At 44.4% G+C, this 18,857-nt stretch overlaps 1 protein-coding gene across 12 annotated transcripts in view; it reads right to left on the bottom strand.

Moving 5' to 3' along the window:
- Positions 1–18,857, bottom strand: part of RUFY3 (RUN and FYVE domain containing 3) — a 78,545-nt gene that overhangs the window by 42,693 nt on the left and 16,995 nt on the right. For 2 of the 12 annotated variants that reach the window (XM_084758181.1, XM_084758179.1), the window contains exon 2: positions 2,181–2,234. The exons of 8 other annotated variants lie outside the window; for them this stretch is intronic. In XM_084758181.1, the coding sequence (XP_084614307.1) occupies positions 2,181–2,234 (54 nt within the window). Of the gene's footprint in view, positions 1–2,180; positions 2,235–8,875; positions 9,026–18,857 lie in introns of those variants that run through there. 2 more of the 12 variants (XM_084758184.1, XM_084758186.1) reach the window with 2 other exon arrangements.

Below are 18,857 nucleotides of genomic sequence, written 5' to 3'. Positions count from 1 at the left end.
ACCCAAAGTCCAGAAATAATGGGACACTAGTGATCAAATGGTTCTAAGATGTCTACATGCAGAAGAATTCTAAAACACAAAACCCTGTGGGGCTGGAGAGATGTCTTGATGGGTAAGAGTGCATTTTGCTCTTGCAGAGGGTCCAAGTTTGATTCCCAGTGCCCACAACAAGTACCCTACGACCACCTATTACTCCAACTCCAGAGAACCTGACACACCCAGCCTCTGCAAATGTGTGTGCACACATTCATACCTAATTTAAAAAAAAATTTTTTTTTTTAATTTTTGACTAAAAAGGACCAGAGGCCAAAATTCAAGAGCTAAACCTGAAAAACTCATCATAGAAAACAACGATCCAAATTTTTGTAACCTTGGGCCAGGCAAGGTTTTCTTTGATATGAGACCCAAAGCATATGCAACAAAAGAAAGAATAGAGGAGCTATCTTTCACCATATTAAAAACATTTCTGCTTCAAAGAACACACGCAAGAGGATAAAAAGATACATGCCTTGATTCCAGCACTCAGGAGCCAGGGGCAGGCGGACCTCCGTGAGTTCAAGGCCAGCCTGGTTTATATAGAGTTCCAGGACAGCAAAAAATACATAGTAAGAGACGTTGCTTAAAACAAAACAAAACGGAAGGGAAAAAGGAGGGATGGAAAAAAAGGAAGACAGAGGACTAGAGAGATGCTGCAGACATTAGCGGCATCAAAACGGCTTATAGCCATCTGTAACTCCAGTTCCAGGGACCCGATGCCCTCCTGTAGCTTCTGTGGGCAACTGAACACACAGTGCACATATACACACACAGACAAAACACTCACACTTACAAACCAATAAGAAGTTTTTTTGGGGAAAAAAGGAAACTAGCAACTACTAATCAAGGATTTAAAGAAATTACAACCTTGTGCACTGTTGGTAGGAATGTAAAATGGTACAGGTGCTTTAGACAAGTCTGACAGTTTTCAAAAATGTTAGAACTGGGCTGGAGTCATGGCTCACTGGTTAAGAGCCCTGACTGGTCTTCCAGAGGGCCTGGGTTGGCACCCCAGCACCCATGTGGTGTCTCCCAAATGCCTCACGATGTCCTCTTCCAGGCTCTGTGGGCACCAGGTGTACTTTTGCTGTAAAGACATACCTCCAGGCAACACACTCATACACACAAGATAAAAATAAGTTAAAACTGCGTAACCACCATTTCATCTAGAGTGCTAGCTACTTTAAGGTACTTTCCCAATATGAAACAGTACGGGCACATTTGGGTTTTCACACAATCATTCCTGACAATCAGCCCCAAAGTGGTAACATGTCAAATATCCATCAACATAATGGTTAGACAAATTATGGTATGTTCATACAATAGAATGTGTTCCAGCCAAGACATCGACAGACCTTGAAAACATGCTGAGAGAAGAAAGCATGAACGGAGACACGTATTTCACAAGCGTGTTTACATGGAGTATCCAGAGAGACACAAAGGAGACTGGGAGACTGGGTGGTAGAAGACACAGGGAGCAGTTGGTAACGGGTAGAGGGTCCCTTTTGAGGGAGATGACAACACAGAATTGGATGGCGGTAATGGAATCACACAGTGTTGTGAATGCGCTGACAACCACTCTGTGTACTGTAGAATGACAGTCTTTACTTGGTGTGTGAATTTCATCTCAATAAAGCTGTCGTTAGGAAAAAAAAAACCCTAGAGATTCAATAGGCAGGGATTGTGTAATTTGTATCATCTTGATGCAGACCACTAAAATAAAGACAGCAGAGATCCAACACTCTGAAAAAACCGGGCTGGCCTCTTAATAATTTTCAGAAATTGCTGTTGATTTTGACTGTTGTGAAATTCACAAATATATAGGTAAATTTAAAGATAAGTTATAGAAAAACTTGATGTAATCTTACAAAGTTACCATTTTTTTGTGTTAAAAAAAATAATGTCCCTTTTAGGTGTTGTGAGGAACATCTAAGGAACACGGAAAACATACAGGAGCACTGCACTACTTGCAACTGGGCACAGGGACTTCTCAGTTATCGATACGGCACATAACCCACATCTGACACTCCTTCTCATGGAAAACAATTGAAAGGTGGTTAGAAAATTTAAAAAGAAAAAAAGAAAAAAGTAAAAGAAAGGGAAAGAGAAAAGAAAGAACTGAAAGATGCTGGTGTGGCACGCACCTTCTGTATCATCACGTACTTGCTCCACCAAATCTGTCAAATCCTCCCAAGAGTCTTTGCAAACGGCAAAAAGAAAGGAAAAGAAAGATAAAATGTCATGCAAGCCAAGAAAGGAAAGTGCTATTTAAAATAAGGTTTCCCAGGGGGCAAATGAAAGGGAAGCAGCCTGGGACTCTTTCATTTAACACACAGCTTAACAGTGCCCAGGGCTAGGAACACGACCAAGGAGGCAGAGGTATTACTGTGACTACTGAGTGTTTCAAAGTCAGTCACGTCAAGGTTCCCAATGGAAAGAAACAAGAATGCTTACATCGTAAACAAGCAGCACAGATTTTCTTCTATTAAAAACCAAATTAGACTCTGAAGCCTCAGTGTAAGCCACGTTACCGCCACTCAGCACTTACTCTGATCTTCACTAAGGCAGAAAGCATGTGGAATTTTTTTTTTAGAGTCAGGACAAATCCCGTGATGAAAATGATTGATTTTTCTAAAAGCTACAGAGTCAGGTGACCTTGACCATGAAGGATTAGGAAGATGTTGGACAGCACGCCACAACAAATATTAATGTTTCTGCAGGACATGAGTGGATATTCAGATCAAATAATGAAATCTAACACCTCAAGTAGATACAAGGCATGACTTTATTACCAAACCAGTTTAGGAAAATGGATGAAAATTACTTCAGGCTTCCAGGAGTTTGTACTCTCACATATAGGAAGATTTTTATTTTTATTTATTTGTATGTGTCTGTGTCTCCTCGTGTTTATGCCACATGTACTGGTGCCCACAGAGGCCTGAATAGGGTGTAACCTCAAGTGGCCAGATGTGGGTGTTGGGTGCCAATCAGGTCCTCTGGAAGAGCAGCGACTGCTCTTAACCCCCGAGATATCTCTCTAGCGCCCAGAGACTTTTAAAAAGCGTGGCTTTGTACATGCAAAGATCCCCCAGAAAGTACCTCACCCAGAAAAAAACAAGCAAGCAAGCAAGCAAACAAACAAACAAACAGCACCATTCAAGCAAATGTGCTTTCAACCATCTGCTCACATTACTGTTGTACGCACTCACTACGGTGTCCTGCTGGTCAACAGGGTGACCATCCTGTCTTACCGTTTAGTCACCAAACTATACCTGTCACCTAATAAACAAAAGCTCTCCTTAGGAAGGCAGAACTGTAAGACTCCTCCAGGCTTCTCCAAGCTGTGCAGAAGATCTGGAAAGCAAATTTCTAGGCAGACACGTGTACTGTCCTCTAGGAGTCTGATGTCTCCTTCAGTGTGTCCTATGTAGAGCAGTTTCCGCCAGCCCCACCCATCCCAGGCTGGCTCCAACTCTCTCTGTAGCTCAGGCTGGCCTTGCACTCAGGGCAATCTTTCTGCCTCAGTTTTTTGAGTGCTGGGATTAAAGAGTGACACTTCAGAAATACACCATCATGCTCAGTTCTTTTCTTTTCTTTTTCTTAAAAAAAAATGTATGTGAGTAATTCACCCCAGCAAGAAGTGTCTTCTGTCACAGAAGCTAGGCGCTGCCTCACTTTTACTTCTCTTTACTCAGAATAGATAATGGGCTGGGTGTGGTTAGCATGCACTCTACCCCAAAATAAAAACTGATATGCTATTCTTTTATATCCCAAACAATAAGAGTTTTATAAAATAGTTTTGTTCTGGGGACAGGATCTCACCCTGTAGACCAGGCTGGTCTCAAACTCACAGAGATCTACCTGCTTCTTCCTCCCCAGTTAAGGGATTAAAGGTGTGAGCCACCATGCTCAGCCTAAAATACTTTCAGTTGTACCTTCTAGAACATGTTCACATTATTAAAACAGCAATAACATTGTTTCATTCATTAATTCAAGAAGTGGACAGAGAACACCTGCCTCTTTCCTAACACTGGATTTTTCTTTTTCTTTTTTTCTTTTTTTTTTTTTTTTCTTTTGGTTTTTCAAGACTGGGTTTCTCTGTGTAGCCTTAGCTGGCCTAGACTCACTTTGTAGTCCAGGCTGGCCTTGAACTCACAGCGATCCACCAGCCTCGGCCTCCCAAGTGCTAGGATTAAAGGCGTGCACCACCACCGCCCAGCCTGGATTTTTCTTAAGATAGTACATTTTTGCCTCAAGCTTGTTTCACGTGCTCTAAACAACCATATTGACAACATGTAGGGAGAAAATGCACATTTACAAACTAGCAAGAGCAACAGGCTCAGTGCCTGTGTGTGTTAGTTTCTGTCAAGTTAACACAAACTAGAGTAACTTGGAAAGAGGCAGCATCAGTTGAAGAGGCCTCCCCACCAGGCTGGCTTTTAGGCATTGTCTGGAGACTTTATCTTGATTAATGATTGCTGTGGGCGGCCTCAACCCACCGTGGGAGGTGCCACTCCTGGGCAGGTGGCTCTGAGTTATGTATGAAAGTAGGCTAAGCAAGGACTCCTCCAAGGCCTCTGTTTGAGCTCCTTTTCCCTAGGTTCCTGCTTGAACCAATTACACTGCCTTGACTTCGCTCCCTCATGTATGATGTTATAAACCTTTGCCTACCCAAAGTTAGTCCTGGTTTGTTTTTTTCACAGCAACAGAAAGCAAACTGGAATGACCTGCTAGTTAACACTGTAGACAGGTCTGGCTTAAATATTTGCTACAGGTCAGGTCTGGTGGTGCATGCCTTTAATCCCAGCACAGAGGCCTTTGGATCTCTGTGAGCTCAAGGCTGGTCTAGTCTGCACAGTGAGTTTCAGGATAGCCAAGACTTCATAGAGAGACTCAGTCTCAACAAAACAAACAAACAAACAAACAAACAGGAATTTGCTATTGATGCCTAACTGTGCCATGTGTACCGTGAAAACGCTGAAACGTGGCAAGGGGAGCTTCAGAAACTTCTTTGGCTAAACAGCTTCAGTTCCACTCTAATGCTGACCCAGAAGGAAGCCTAGTGCTCTCACGGCCTGTGTGGTGCTACGTGGCTGAGATCAAACGCTTTGCAGTATGGTTAACACTTAACGCAACTGAGTAATCTCATTCAAAAATCATTATGATTCATTACTTTGTGTGTGTGTGTGTGTGTGTGTGTGTATGAACACTGTAGTCAGGGGCCACTCTGTGGAGTCTGTTCTTGCTTTCTAGGCATTGAACTCAGGTCTCCAGACCTTCTTGGCCACTGCTTCTGCCTACTGAGCCTCTTGCCAACCCCATAATATTCTTATTAATTTATTTGTGTGTGTGTGCATGTGTGTGCTCTGTGAGTGCCTATGTCATGGCATACATGCAGAAGTCAGAGGCCAACTTGCTGGAATCAGTTCTCCCTCCCAATGTGTGGGCCGTGAACACAGGCTGTCAGGCTTGGGGACAAGGGCCTCTATCTGTGGAGGCATCTTACTGGCCTGTAATAACACTTTTTAACATGTGGATGAACAAAGACTGTTTTAGTCGAGAAGTAAGGCTACAACTGTACAAGGACCCTGAATTAGGAAGTACAGCTGACTGAACTCTTTCTTGTCCTGGCTACTTCTTTCATGAATGAGGAACAAAAGGCTATAGCCTTGAGAATATTTAATCAGGTAGCACGGTGAGCTGCTTGTCCCTGAGCTACATAGTGACAGCAGCAGCAGCAGCAGCAGCAGCAGCAGCAGCAGCAGCAGCAGCAGCATGGCCTGACAGCAGAGCTTAAGCCCGAGAGGGAGAGAACCAACTCACAAAACCTATCCAGGCTGTATGTAAGCTGTGTATGTGTGCTATGCTTACATGCACATACACATAAACGAAATGACTCTTACTGTGCAATTTGCCATAGTTTAGGTAATGGTAAAGCTCTTGTAATTGAGGCACTGTTGACATTTAAAGATGAAAAACAAAGGAGAAAAGTATTATCTTGTGGTTTACAGACACTAAACAATTCTGGTGGTTTGAATGGCATGTTCCCCAATAGTCTCTGGCATTTGCATACTTGGTCCCCAGTTGTTACCATTGTTTAGGGGAGGCTTAGGAGGTGTGGCCTTGCTGGAGAAAGTGTGGGAGGCTGTGGGCCATCCGATTTGCTTTCTCTGCCTCCTGCTTGAGCTCTCAGCTGCCACGCCAGCTCCTGCCTGCCTGCCCGCTGCCCACTCCCTCCATGACTTGGATGGACTCTTATCCTATGGCAACTGTAGCCCCAAACACACAGTTCCTTCTATGAGTTACCTTGGTCATGGTGTTTGTTCACGGCAACAGAAAAGACAACAACCTAGCTCCTATCATTTGCAAAGTCCTTTCTTTTAACACAGAGTGAGAAAATGCAAGCAACGATGACAATATAACATAGTAACAAAAGCAAGTTACAAAGAAGCAGCCCATACAAAAGCTCACTATAGCATATGTTAAAGATTTTAAATGCACTTCATTGTTTTTAAAGGCGGATCTTACAAACTGTACATGGCAGTCCACATCTATCACAGCAGCACCCAGGAGGCAGAGGCAGGAAGATAAGGAATTGAAAACATCCCCCACTACATAGTGAGCCTGAGGTCAGTCTGGGCTGCTTAATACTCTCTCTCTAAATACGTTATATATGAAGGCAGGAACTGTAACCTATGTTCCTCCTGCCTCAACCTCCCCAGTGCTGGGATTATAAGGAATGAGCTACTATGCTCAGTTTAAAATAAAGGTTTAAATGCTTAAAGTACACTGATAATGTATTTTGAAAGATTCAAACATTCCTGGATGACTCAGAAATTTTACTTCTAAAAATGAAAACTGGAAAAATGTTCAAGCTGTACTGACAGAACACTCTGCAACACAGCAATGACCAAATAAGCTTTGGCATATACACTCTACTACAGATACTAAAAGAGGTTCAATTGTCAGTCACTTATCATTAGCCATACTAGGGACTAAGCCAAGGGCCTTGCATGTGACAGGCAAGGGCTTTACATTTGGCCATACCTCTCCCCACTTAAAATTTTGTGCTTTTAAATTTGGAGACAGGAGTCCACTCAATTGCCAAGGCTGGCCTCTGTGTGTATGTGTGTGTGTGTGCGCGCGCGCATGTATGTGTGTATACTAAAAGCATTTCAATTCTTAAAATTTCATTACTTTTAACATACTGACACAGAAACTTCTATTTTTGGAATTATTTAATTGTGGTGAAAAATAAACAATTGCTTAGGAGCAGTTTCAGTCATCTACACAAATGTTTCTAGCTCACAGAACCCTGTTTGTTCTCTAAAACAGTAACCAACAGAAACTGGGGGGTTGGGCAGATGGTTCATGGGACAAAATACTTGGTATACAAGTGTAAGGTACAGACCCCTCATACCCATGGTCACCTATGTCTGTAAGCCTAGTTTTGGGGTGAAGCCTGGTGGCCAGCCAGTTCAGCTGATCACTGAGTGCCTGGTTCAACGAGAGAACTTGTCTCTCAAAAGGAAAAGTGGAGAGAATATAGAGGAAGAAAATGAAGTACCCCTCTGGCCTCGTTGTGTGTACACACACCTACACATACTGCACACACACACACACACACATACACACACACACACACACACACAAGAAATTACTTCTCTGAAACTAACTCAGAAGGCTGAGACAGAGGACGCCAAGTTCAAGGTTAACCCTTGAGCATCCGAGATTCCCCAGCACTTCCTCACAGTCACAGCGACTGGCACGGGCTGAGTAAACCACAAGAGAAAAGCTCCCTGCTAGGACTGCAGCTCGGTGGTGCAGTACCTGCTGATGGACTGGGGCCCTTGGTTTGATCTTTCAGCACCACAAGACACAGAACAATTCTGTCCCTGTCAAACAGAAATGAAACTGAAAGGCAGAGTGCACGGTGGGAACTCACAGCACTGCTCTTTACCAGCCAGCGCTTGGGACTCGGGCAATTTGGATAACACTAAACTTCATCTAAGCACCATCACTGCTAGAAAAACTTAAAAAGGATCCCTATTCCAGACATTAGAATGATGTCAGATATTTGTGACACTGAAGCTGACAACCTGAAGAAGAGCTCACGTGAGCTCTTCCATTCCATTACAGGGGCACAGCGGTGTGGGCGGGGGTGAGTGAGATGGCTCCATGGTTCAGACAAGCATGAAGACTAGACTTCAGATCCCAACACCATGTAATCAGCCTGATGGCCCCCAATGTCGCTAACTCCTGCTCTGAGAGAGATGGTGTCCTCTTCTGTCCTCTGTGCATGCCCAGACACATTACATACACTCACACAGACACACAGACGGGCAGTCAGACAGGCATGCGCACACGCGCACACACACATACACAAAATAATGTTTTTTAAAGACCCAAGGGGAGCAAACATCATAGTACACAAACACACCTGTAATTCCTGGCTCTTTGTACGTGAAAGTAGGAGAACACGGTCAGACACTGTCACAAAACAAAACAACCAACTAAACAAAACAAACAACCCAAACACTCTATTCTTTAAGGTCTGAATTTAAAAATTAACACAGAAGGTCTGTCCATGGAGAGTAAAACTGTGAGGCTCTGGAAGGAGCCACAGGAGAAGACAGCAGTGCAGGAACACCACCGGAAGAACAGGACACCCCTCAGAGAGGGTCGGCACCATCTCCCCACAGCGGCGGCACTACAGGTCCCCATCCTAGAGCAACCCAGGGTGCGGCTATGGGACTGCACCACAAATAAAAGCCACTAACATTTCTCTAACAGACTTAGGATTTCACAGAATCCCAGTGGCTGGGACGGTAAAACTTACCTAGGACGGTGACCTGCACACTGCTCTCCTGGCTGAGCAACAAGAGAAGATGAACCTTGTCCAGAAAGTACTTTGCCCCTGGCCCTTCTTGCATGGCGCTCACAAAGACTGCCTTATGCACACATGATCACGACTCTGAGAACCTGGCAATACAATCTGTGACTAACTGCCACTGGGGCTGACTGCAAATGCTGTGTGTGTGTGTGTGTGTGTGTGTGTGTGTGTGTGTGTGTGTGTTGTGTGTGTGTGTGTGTGTGTGTAGGACAGAGGGCGATGGATGTCCTCTATTGCTTTCCACCTGCTTTTCTGAAACAAGGAGCTCTCTGTCTCCATTAGCATGACTGCTGTGAGCTCTAGCCACCTATGCCCGCCTTGACTCTGGCAGTGCTTGCATTAGATGCCTTGTACCCAGATTGAATACAAGTTCTGGAGACCCAAACTGGTCCCCAGGCTTGGAAAGCAAGCACCTCATTCACTGAGCTGTCTCCCTGACCCCAGGTTTTATCTTCTGAACATTCAGGAAAGCGGTGAACCCAGCATGGAGGCTCCCTCTCTAGTTGCCAGCACTTGGGATGAAGAGGAGGGAAATCAAGAGAGAAAGGACCTGCCCTGGCGTGACACTTTGAGGCTGGTCTGAGCTACGTTAGACACCGGCCCCCCCCAAAGTTAAGGGAATGAAAAAAATGCTGTGCTGAATGCATCTAGGTCTGGACATCGTGGGTCACCACGTGCTTGGAATGCAGAATGGCAGTGACATGCTCACGGACACAACAGCCAATAGGACATCACTGTGACTTTTACAGAAACGTGGAAAAAATACTAGAAATTTGAGGAAGGAGAGATGACTTCACGGTTAAGAGCACTGGCTGCTTCTCTGGAGAACCAGGGTTCACTGCCAGCACCATATGGTGGCTCACGACTGTCTCTAATTCCAGTTCTAGGGTATCTGCTGTCCTCGTCTGGCCGCCACACGCACATTGCACCCATGGGATACAAAGACAGACATGCCGGCTAAATGCTCACCCACATACATAAAGAATGAAAAAGATCTGAAAAGGGATCACAAGTGATGCTTCTGCTTTGGGGCTACAGACCCTGCTCGTGTACACATGAAACTTCTCCCACAGGAAGTACTGGGGTACAGGTGAGATGAATGCATGAAGAGTGCCCACATTTTCATAAATATTTTGTGGGGGCAAAAGTCATTTTCTGGGGTTAGAGATATGGCTTGTAGGTGAAGAGCAGGTATTACTGTGTAGAAAAATTGAGTTCCATCCCCAGGCCCCATATGAGGTGGCTCAAAGCTGCCTACACCTCCAGCTATAGATTTGACACCCTCCTCTGAATTCCATGAGCAGCCGCACTCACACGCACATGCACCTGTAAATATATGTTTATTTAAAATATATTTTAAAATAATAAAAAAGACCTTTAAAAAACTGATCTCTAGGCCTGGCATTGTGGCTCATGTCTTTAATTCCAGTACTGGAGCCAGAGGCAGGTGAATCTCTGTGAGTTCGAGGCCAGCTCACCCACAAAGTGAGTCCAGGACAGCCAGAGCTACACAGAGAAACCCTGTCTCAAAAAACAAAACAAACAAACAAATAACAACAAGAAAAAGATTTCTGGGTTAGAAGACTACACCTATTGTTGACTATATGGAAGGTCCAAAGAAATAGAAAAGGTATAGAAATCTCTTGCACTTCACTGCCTAGAGAAAATCAAATTTTATATTCTTTTGCATGTTTATGTATATTTTTGTATTATAACTGTTGTGATGGCACCAGTGTCTATGGCATCTGAAGGGCTATAGCCTACATGAGCTCTTGCACAGTCATGTTCTTAAAGTCACAGGTGTGCAACTACACTCAACTTTCTTGCTATTATTTGAAAATACTTCCATAATTTTTTTTTTGAGACAGGGTTTCTCTATGTTATCTTGGCCACCCTAGACTCGCTTTGTAGATCAGGCTGGCCTTGAACTCACAGTGATCTGCCTGCCTCTGCCTCCCGAGTGCTGCGATTAAAGGCGTGCGCCACCATGACTGGCAAAATGCTTATGTAAAAATTTTAAAATAACTTTCTTCTTTGTGAATACAAGTACTTAAACCTGTAAATTTCTAATTCTGAGCTCTCTGCTCCTTCCTGTTCCAGAGACAGCTGTATCTCTCGTGCAGGGCCAGTCTAGTCTCTTGACACAATGGTGAAGGTCGGAGTAACTGGATTTGGCTGTATGGGGCGCGTGGTTACCAGGGCTGGCTTCTTATCTGGCAAAGTGGAGATTGTTGCCATTAACGACCTTTTCATTGACCTCCATGGTCTATATGTTCCAGGTTGACTCTACCCACGGCAAGCTCTGTGGCACAGTCAAGGCTGAGAACGGGAAGCCCAGCAGCATCTTCCAGGACCAAGATCCCGCTAACATCAAATGGGGGTGATGCTGGGGCTGAGTATGTTGTGTCTTCACCACTGTGGAGAAGGCTGCGGCCCACTAAAGGGTGGGGCCAAAAGGGTCATCATCTCTGCCCCTTCTGCTGATGCCCCCATGTGTGTGATGGGCGTGAACCAGGAGAAGTATGACAACTCACTCAAGACTGTCAGCAACGCTTCCTGCACCACCAACTGCTGAGCCCCCCTGGCCAAGGTCATCCATGACAACTTTGGCATCATGGAAGGACTCATGACCACAGTCCATGCCATCACTGCTACCTAGAAGACTGTAGGTGGACCCTCTGGAAAGCTGTGGTGTGATAGCTGTGGGGCTGCCCAGAACATCATGCCTGCATCCCTTGGTGGTGCCAAGGCTGTGGGCAAGGTCATGCAGGGCTGAACGGGAAGCTCACTGGCATGCCCTTCCGTGTTCCTACCCACAAAATGTCCGTGGTGGTTGTGACATGCCGACTGGAGAAACCCGCCAAGTATGATGACATTAAAAATGTGGTAAAGCAGGCATCTGAGGGCCCACGAAAGGGCATCCTGGGCTACACTGAGAACCAGGTTGGTTGTCTCCTCCGACTTTAACACCAACTCCTAACTCTTCCACCATGTTAGGGCTGGCATTGCCCTCAATGACACCTTTGTACAGCTCATTTCCTGGTATGACAATGAATTTGGCTAAGCAACAGGGTGGTGGACCTCATGGCCTACATGGCCTCCAAGGAGTAAGAAGCTTGGGACCACCCACCACAGCAAGGACACAAGAGCAAGAGAGAGGCCCTCAGCTACTGTCCCAACTCAGCCCCTGACACTGAGCATCTCCCTGCAGTTTCCATCCTAGACCCCACAATAATGGGAGGGGCCCAGAGAGCACGCTTTCCTGAGTACCATCAGTAAAATTCATTGCACCTAAAATTTTTTTTTTAATTCTGAAAAATGTGTCTTCATGCCCATTCAGCTTGAGATATTTTTGCTTATGACTCCTTCAACTAACGAATACTGGGAAACCTATATTTTAGCTTCCAAATGTGTATTTTTATATTTATTTGATTATAAACTTAAGCATTTTATCAAAAAACAATATACTTTGTATTATTTTAAGATTTGACTGTTCCCTGATATTTTGTGATAAGTTAAAAATAAGGCTCCCAAAAGATATTCATGTCCTTCTCTCTAGAACTTACAAATGCTTTTTTACTGCGAGTACTTTCTATAGATGGAGTTAAATGGAGGAGTCTGTGATTTCCTTGAAAAATGCAATCATATATGACCTTGTAACAGAAGGTACACAGATGAAAAAAAGTGATGTGAACATGAAGGCAGGCACTCAATTGATGAACCCATAAGCTAAGGGATGCTGTCAACCACAAGTGCTAGAAGTGATGAACCATAAGCCAAGGGATGCTGTCAGCCACAGGTACTTAGAAGTGATGAACCGTAAGCCAAGGGATGCTGTTAGTCAAAGGTATTGGTGCACAAGAAACAGACTCAAGCATTTTGGAAAGAGCAGCCTCCATCTTAGCTTAGAAACAAAGGTTTCTGCCATCTGCCATGCTTAAACTAGTACAGAATAAATTTCTGTTGTATTAGGGCACCAGGTCTGTGGCAGTTTGTTTAAATACACACAGGAAATGAATGTAATTTGTTTTAAGGCCTAGACCAGGGTCTAGTCTCCAGACCATTCCTTAAAGCCTTCAAAAGAGTATGCATGCTGCTCTTTGGGAGGGAGAGTGCTTTACATACATTGTTCCCTCATTTCCACAGGAGAGCTATTTTGATACCCCAGTGGACGCTCAAATTTGTAATCAACCCACTCTGAATGTTATGCTTTCCTCTTTAAATCCTGTGCCCTTTTCTATACATATACAACTACAATAAAGGTTAATTTAATTAGCAAGAGAATTATAATAATGTACTAGAATATATACGATAGTATAATAGGATAATTGTGATTATATTATCAAAAAGTGTGGAGCTACAGGTTACATTCTGAGCATTATCCTACTAAATATTCGTTTACAACAGTAGTTCGTGCTCTTTATATAGATGCTCTACACATTTACATCATTTTTCTCTTACACTATGTTAAGTGCCTCTTAAGGCTCTGCCACCACAGGCCAGAAGATTGTAATGTACATGGGATGTAAGTTTTTTTTTGGGCCTGGGGGCTGAGAAGATGGCTAAACAGGAGCATTTACTGCTCTTGCGAGGACCCAGGTCTGCTTCTCAGCAGCCACATGGCCTCTCACAGGGACCGGACCTCTAGTTCTCAGATGTGACCCTCTCTCTTCTGCCCTCTGTGGGCTCCTGCATGTACACAGTGCACATAAAGTTACGCAGGTTCACATACACACACTTAAGTACATAAATAAATCTTTAAAATTATTCTTTGCCTGTATTTTTGATTATTTTTTAAAGGTCTGGTATGGCTGCTGGGACTAATTTCTCAGTTCTTTGATTTATATTAGAAAAGGAATTTTCAAAAGGTCTGCTCCTGGGCTGGAAAGACAGCTCAGTAGGCAAAGGCATTTGCTTAGCCTGGAGACCTGAGACTTGAGTTGGATTCCAGAACCCAACATAAAGGAGGAAGGAGAAAATTGACCCCACAGAAAACTGACTCCTTTGACCTCCACATATGTGCTGTGGCATGCAGACCATCCCCTATAGCATGAATATGTGTGTGTGCAGGAGCGTGTGTGTGCATGTGTGCACATATGCACACACACAAAATAATGGTTTATTTAAAAGACTGTTTCAACAAATGCTTCTGGCAGAGCCCACATCTTCTTCCCATATTTCTATCAGCACTGAATCCCATTACCCACCAGCACTAATACCTTTACACTAAACTATACTGCAACAGGATAGGTAAAGTGGATGTGAGCTAAGTAGTTGTTAAACACCAGAAACAATCAGAGGGAAGGTATTCTAGTAATAGTTTTTCATAAGAGTAGAAAGGCTGACGGGATGGTCCCATGACTGGAGACCTGGCTGTTCTTGCAGGGGACTCAGTTCCCAGAACCTACGTGGTGGCTTACAATCACCTGTAACTTCAGTCCTAGAGATCCGATGCCTCTTTCTGACTTCCTAGTACTCTTCCTGTAAAATATGCACTGGGATATATACTTTTTCAATAAAAAACATATGTGATTCCCTGGCAAGAGGGGGCTACACTTGCATACAGGGAACATTAACAGGTAGAAGTATCTAATGCTGCTGCATGGTGGAGGAGCGCTCTGACTTCAAGGCCAGCCTGGTCTACAGAGCGAGTTCCAGGACAGCCAGGACTACACAGAGAAACCCCGTCTAGGGAAAAAACAAAAACCAAAACAAAATCAAGAAGTACACAATGTCATCAGGGGATCTTGGCACCTCTTTAACAGTCCTTGGATGACAAACCCTTCTCTCTCACCTTGAGAAGGTCAGCTCAGTAGGATGTTCCCACTGGCAGGAACACCCTATGCCAGGTCTGCACTGATATTGTCTTTTGGGAAATGTCATCAGTGGTAAGGGCTGTCTGGGTATGAGTGCCACATTCCAGTGTCTAAGAAACCAGGACTGTCCTTTGACAAGCCAGCAGTTGACACTTGCTTCTCGGGAGCCTCTGCTGTCTTCCATGCATCTCCACCTTCACTGTGGCTATGAGGTCTGGAAGAACATGGTGACGCTTGGCCCCAAGGACTAAACACTGCCTCAGGGGATGGCCAGTACTCATAACAACCTAACAGACAAAAACACACACTCTGGTCTCAAGTTCCACGCTCACTGGTATTTCCTACAAGTCCGTCTCACTACCCAGTACAGATCTGGACTGCAAGGCCAAGGCGCCTGCTGGAGGGACCCCTGGTTCTGAGGGTCAGCCTCTGCATGTTCCACCATCACACACAGCTCTGTGCAACAACCCTAAGTCAGAGGCTCCTTTCTCAACATGTCCTAAAAATCCAATTCTTCCCATGCTGGCGAGGGCTACACAGTGAGACCCTATGCCTTGAAATAAAAAGTAAATGAATAAATAAATAAATAAATAATCCCTTCAAGGTATGTTTCTTACTATCCGTATCTGAAAAGAATGTTTTAAGTCAATAATCCTGCAGTCCCAGTGCTCAGAAGGTTGGGGCCAGGCTGGGCTCCATCGTGAGTACCAGGGTAGCCCAAGCTACACAGTGAGATCCATCCTTAAACAAACAAACAAACAAATAAACAACCTTCAAATTTAGAGTTTAAGCAAAAAAAATTTTTTCTTCTTTTTGTTGTTGTTTCTTTTTAAACTACAGTAAACTGCCAACCTATTCATCCTCTCACTGCTGGATTCCCCATCTCTGAGGGGGTTAACAGACTCCGAGATACTTCCTGATTAACAGGTCTGCTTACCTACCATTTAATATTTGTGAGCCAGGGGCCTGAAATGCAGCCAGGATGAATCTAGGTTTTATCATCTTGCCTCAGACTTCCAAGTAGCTGACATTTCAGATGTGTGCCACTGCACCTGGCCCCTAAAGGTCTGTGTGTGCATGTGCATGCCATTATATGTGTGGTTTACATATGTATGTGCACATGTGTGCACATGTGTGAGCATAGAGCATGGAGCATCGTCCTCAGTAACTCTCCTCTTTATTATTCACTGAACGCTGGCGCTGACTGGTAAGGCTCGACCAGCTGGCTGGAGAGCCCCCAGACGCTCTCCTCTCCTCTTGCTGGGGTTCCGTGTCTGAGCCACCACATCCTTCTTACGCGGGTGCTGGTGTCTGAACCCAGGTCCTTAAGCGTGTACAGCAAGCACTGTACTCACTGGTCCCCTCTCTAGCTCTAAACTGAGGAATTAAAAAAAATTCGTTAGCCACTCAAGCCATACAAATATCTCCAAAACACTAGAGGGTAGGAATGTGGAAGAACAGGGAACACGAGCTCAAAAAGCTGGATATTTAGTTTAAGAACGATTTACAGGTTTTGTTGGGGTCATGTATCTATCCACTACTCAACACATTGCAGAGGAAAGGCAACGGCCCTAAGCATATTGTTTTCTCTCCTGTAATAGAACACTACTTCTTATCTTTTTTCTTTCTTTCTTTCTTTCTTTCTTTCTTTCTTTCTTTCTTTCTTTTCTTTATTTTTCTTTTTTAGACAGGGTCTCTCTGTGTGGCCTTGGATGTCCTGCACTCGTGTCTCGCTTTGTAGACCAGGCTGGCCTCGAACTCACAGCGATCCACCTGCTTCTGCCTCCTTCAAGTGCTGGGATTAAAGGCGTGCACTACCATGCCCAGCTCTACCTCACACTTTTAAAATTAATTTAATCCCATAACAGATAAAACACAAAGGCTCGGGACTTTACTCTTTAAAGATTCTCTTTAAGTAAGATATCAAGAGATTGCCAGCTAGGTAGCCAGTGTGGTAACCAATGGGGTCACAACCATAGCCAAGTTGTTGTTAACGCTTGGAAGTCTGACAGCAATAACCTACCCTGTCCTCCACGTATGCCATTTACTAGAGTTCCTGAAAACAGTTTTGTTTCTTGTTTTTCTGATTCTGAAGCAAGTACACATACTTGTTTCAAGAATGCTGCTCCAAGACACTCAGATGCAAAGGAGCAAAAATAATTACAAACCGCTCTGTGCCATCTCAGAAACGGCACAATTCCTAAGTTACTATAATCATGCATGAAGGTTGTTTTCACTTCCATTCCTGAGAAACCCAAGGGCATGGTCTCTAAGTCCCCACAGCTCCTCATGGAGGGGCCAAGAAAGCCCTGAGTCGACATGCGTTGTCTGGTAGAAGTGAGTTTTTACTGACCAGTGTGTGCAAAAACTAGTAACTGCAGCTTCCTGCTCCGGGATGTTTACAGCCTGAGACTGCTCACCTGCAGACACCTCCTGTGGACACTCTTTTCTCTATGCTGTACACAATAAGCAAGCCGGTTCTGGGCTGCCAGTAGTTGGTGCCACAGAGTGCCCGTGCACAGCACTGAGCCTGGCTTTTCTGTATGCTGTCTGTGTCTGTCCCTTCATTTCCTCACTGCCCCAGTCGGGTTTCCAGACCCACTGTGTGTAGGGCACGGATAGTTTTAAAAGTCCTTTACTTTGAATTTTTCATATATAATTTATTTTTATTATATATTCATTGGTGTTTTGTCTGCATGTATGTCTGTGTGTGGGTGCTGGATCCCCTGGAACTGGAGTTACAGACAAGTATGAGCTGCCATGTGGGTACTGGGAACTGAACTGGGATCCTCTGGAAGAGCACCCGGTGCTCTTAACCACTAAGCCATCTCTCCAGCCCTACTGTGAACTTCTACTGTGCTTCCAGAAACCTACAAAACAAACAAACAAAAAGCAACAAAGAATATTTCTGATAGTTTTGTTCAATGGCAGTATGGCACGCCTCTAAATCAGCATGCGTGCAATTGAAACACTTGACAAGTGGAGGCAGGAGCATCAGTGCCCAGCAAAGAGTCAACTATAGCCACTGTTGTGTGGGGTTGGCTGAAAGGTTAAATTGATGGCGCGATACTGCTTCCTTTGTTAGCTGTGTCTATTAGCAGCAGAGTTCAAACCTTGTCTGTCTTTTGCATTCTTTACTAGTGAAAGTAACTCAAGATCTGAAGATAAAACCTTGGCAGTCACTGTGTCATTCTCATCCTCCAGCCCCAGAGGCCATTTAGTCATCAAGTAACCTCTGCTTCTCAGGTGGCTGTCCCTCCCCATCACTAGTTTAGACTGGAGTTGTTATCTCTCACCTGGACCATTTTAATAGTCATGGCTAGGGTCTCTGGAGAGTTTTTAACTTCCTGATCCACCCACAGCGTTGCTACAAGAGCGCTTGCTCGCTCACTCTGTATTAAGTTAATTTTCTCCCTAGGTATAAAGCCACAGCAGCGTTCACTAGAGTCAAGCCCAGGATGCCTCCTGCTAGTGTGTTATTGGTCCAGCCTCACAGCCTGCTGTGCCTCCCACACCTAAGGGCTGCAGTGGGCAGAAAGGCCTTTCTACATGGTGGCCTCACAGTGATGTATAGGACTATTTTAAGAAAATCAGACTTGGAGACCAAGAGAGAACAGTTTTGCCCGTTTTCTTTGTGAAATTGAAGGTTCGCTAGGCTACAAATGGTCAGACCTTTTCTGTATAAACCAACTAGGCAACAGTCTAGGCATTAGTTACTCATATAGTCACTGTCCACACAGTTAAATCTAACAGTTGCCGAGGGTTTCCGGATTAAAGAGGCTATTTCTGGGGTCCAATGGCTGTGCAGACACAGTCCGTGGAACAAGGAAACAAATCTCCATGGAGACCTCCTGGATTCTACAGCATCAGACCTCATAATTCCCTGGCCTCGTACTTAAAAAAAAAAAAAAAGGCATGTGAAATAATTGTTTCTCTCACCTAATTAAGGCAAAATATCCCAATATACTGTTAGGGTCTTATTAAGTTCCACAGCCTTTATAAGTGACTAAGGGCCTGACTTCCTGTACCAAAGCGTGTGTCATTAGTCATCTGCACCTCTCACACTCTCCCTCCTTACCACGCTCCTGTCTGCAGCACCACACTTCTCAAGA

This window comes from Acomys minous, assembly GCF_964271855.1.
Source record: "Acomys minous genome assembly, chromosome: 15".
Classification (NCBI taxonomy): Eukaryota; Metazoa; Chordata; class Mammalia; order Rodentia; family Muridae; genus Acomys; species Acomys minous.
The sequence above is the reverse complement of the archived record's forward strand: the minus strand, read 5'-3'. Positions and strand labels throughout refer to the sequence as shown.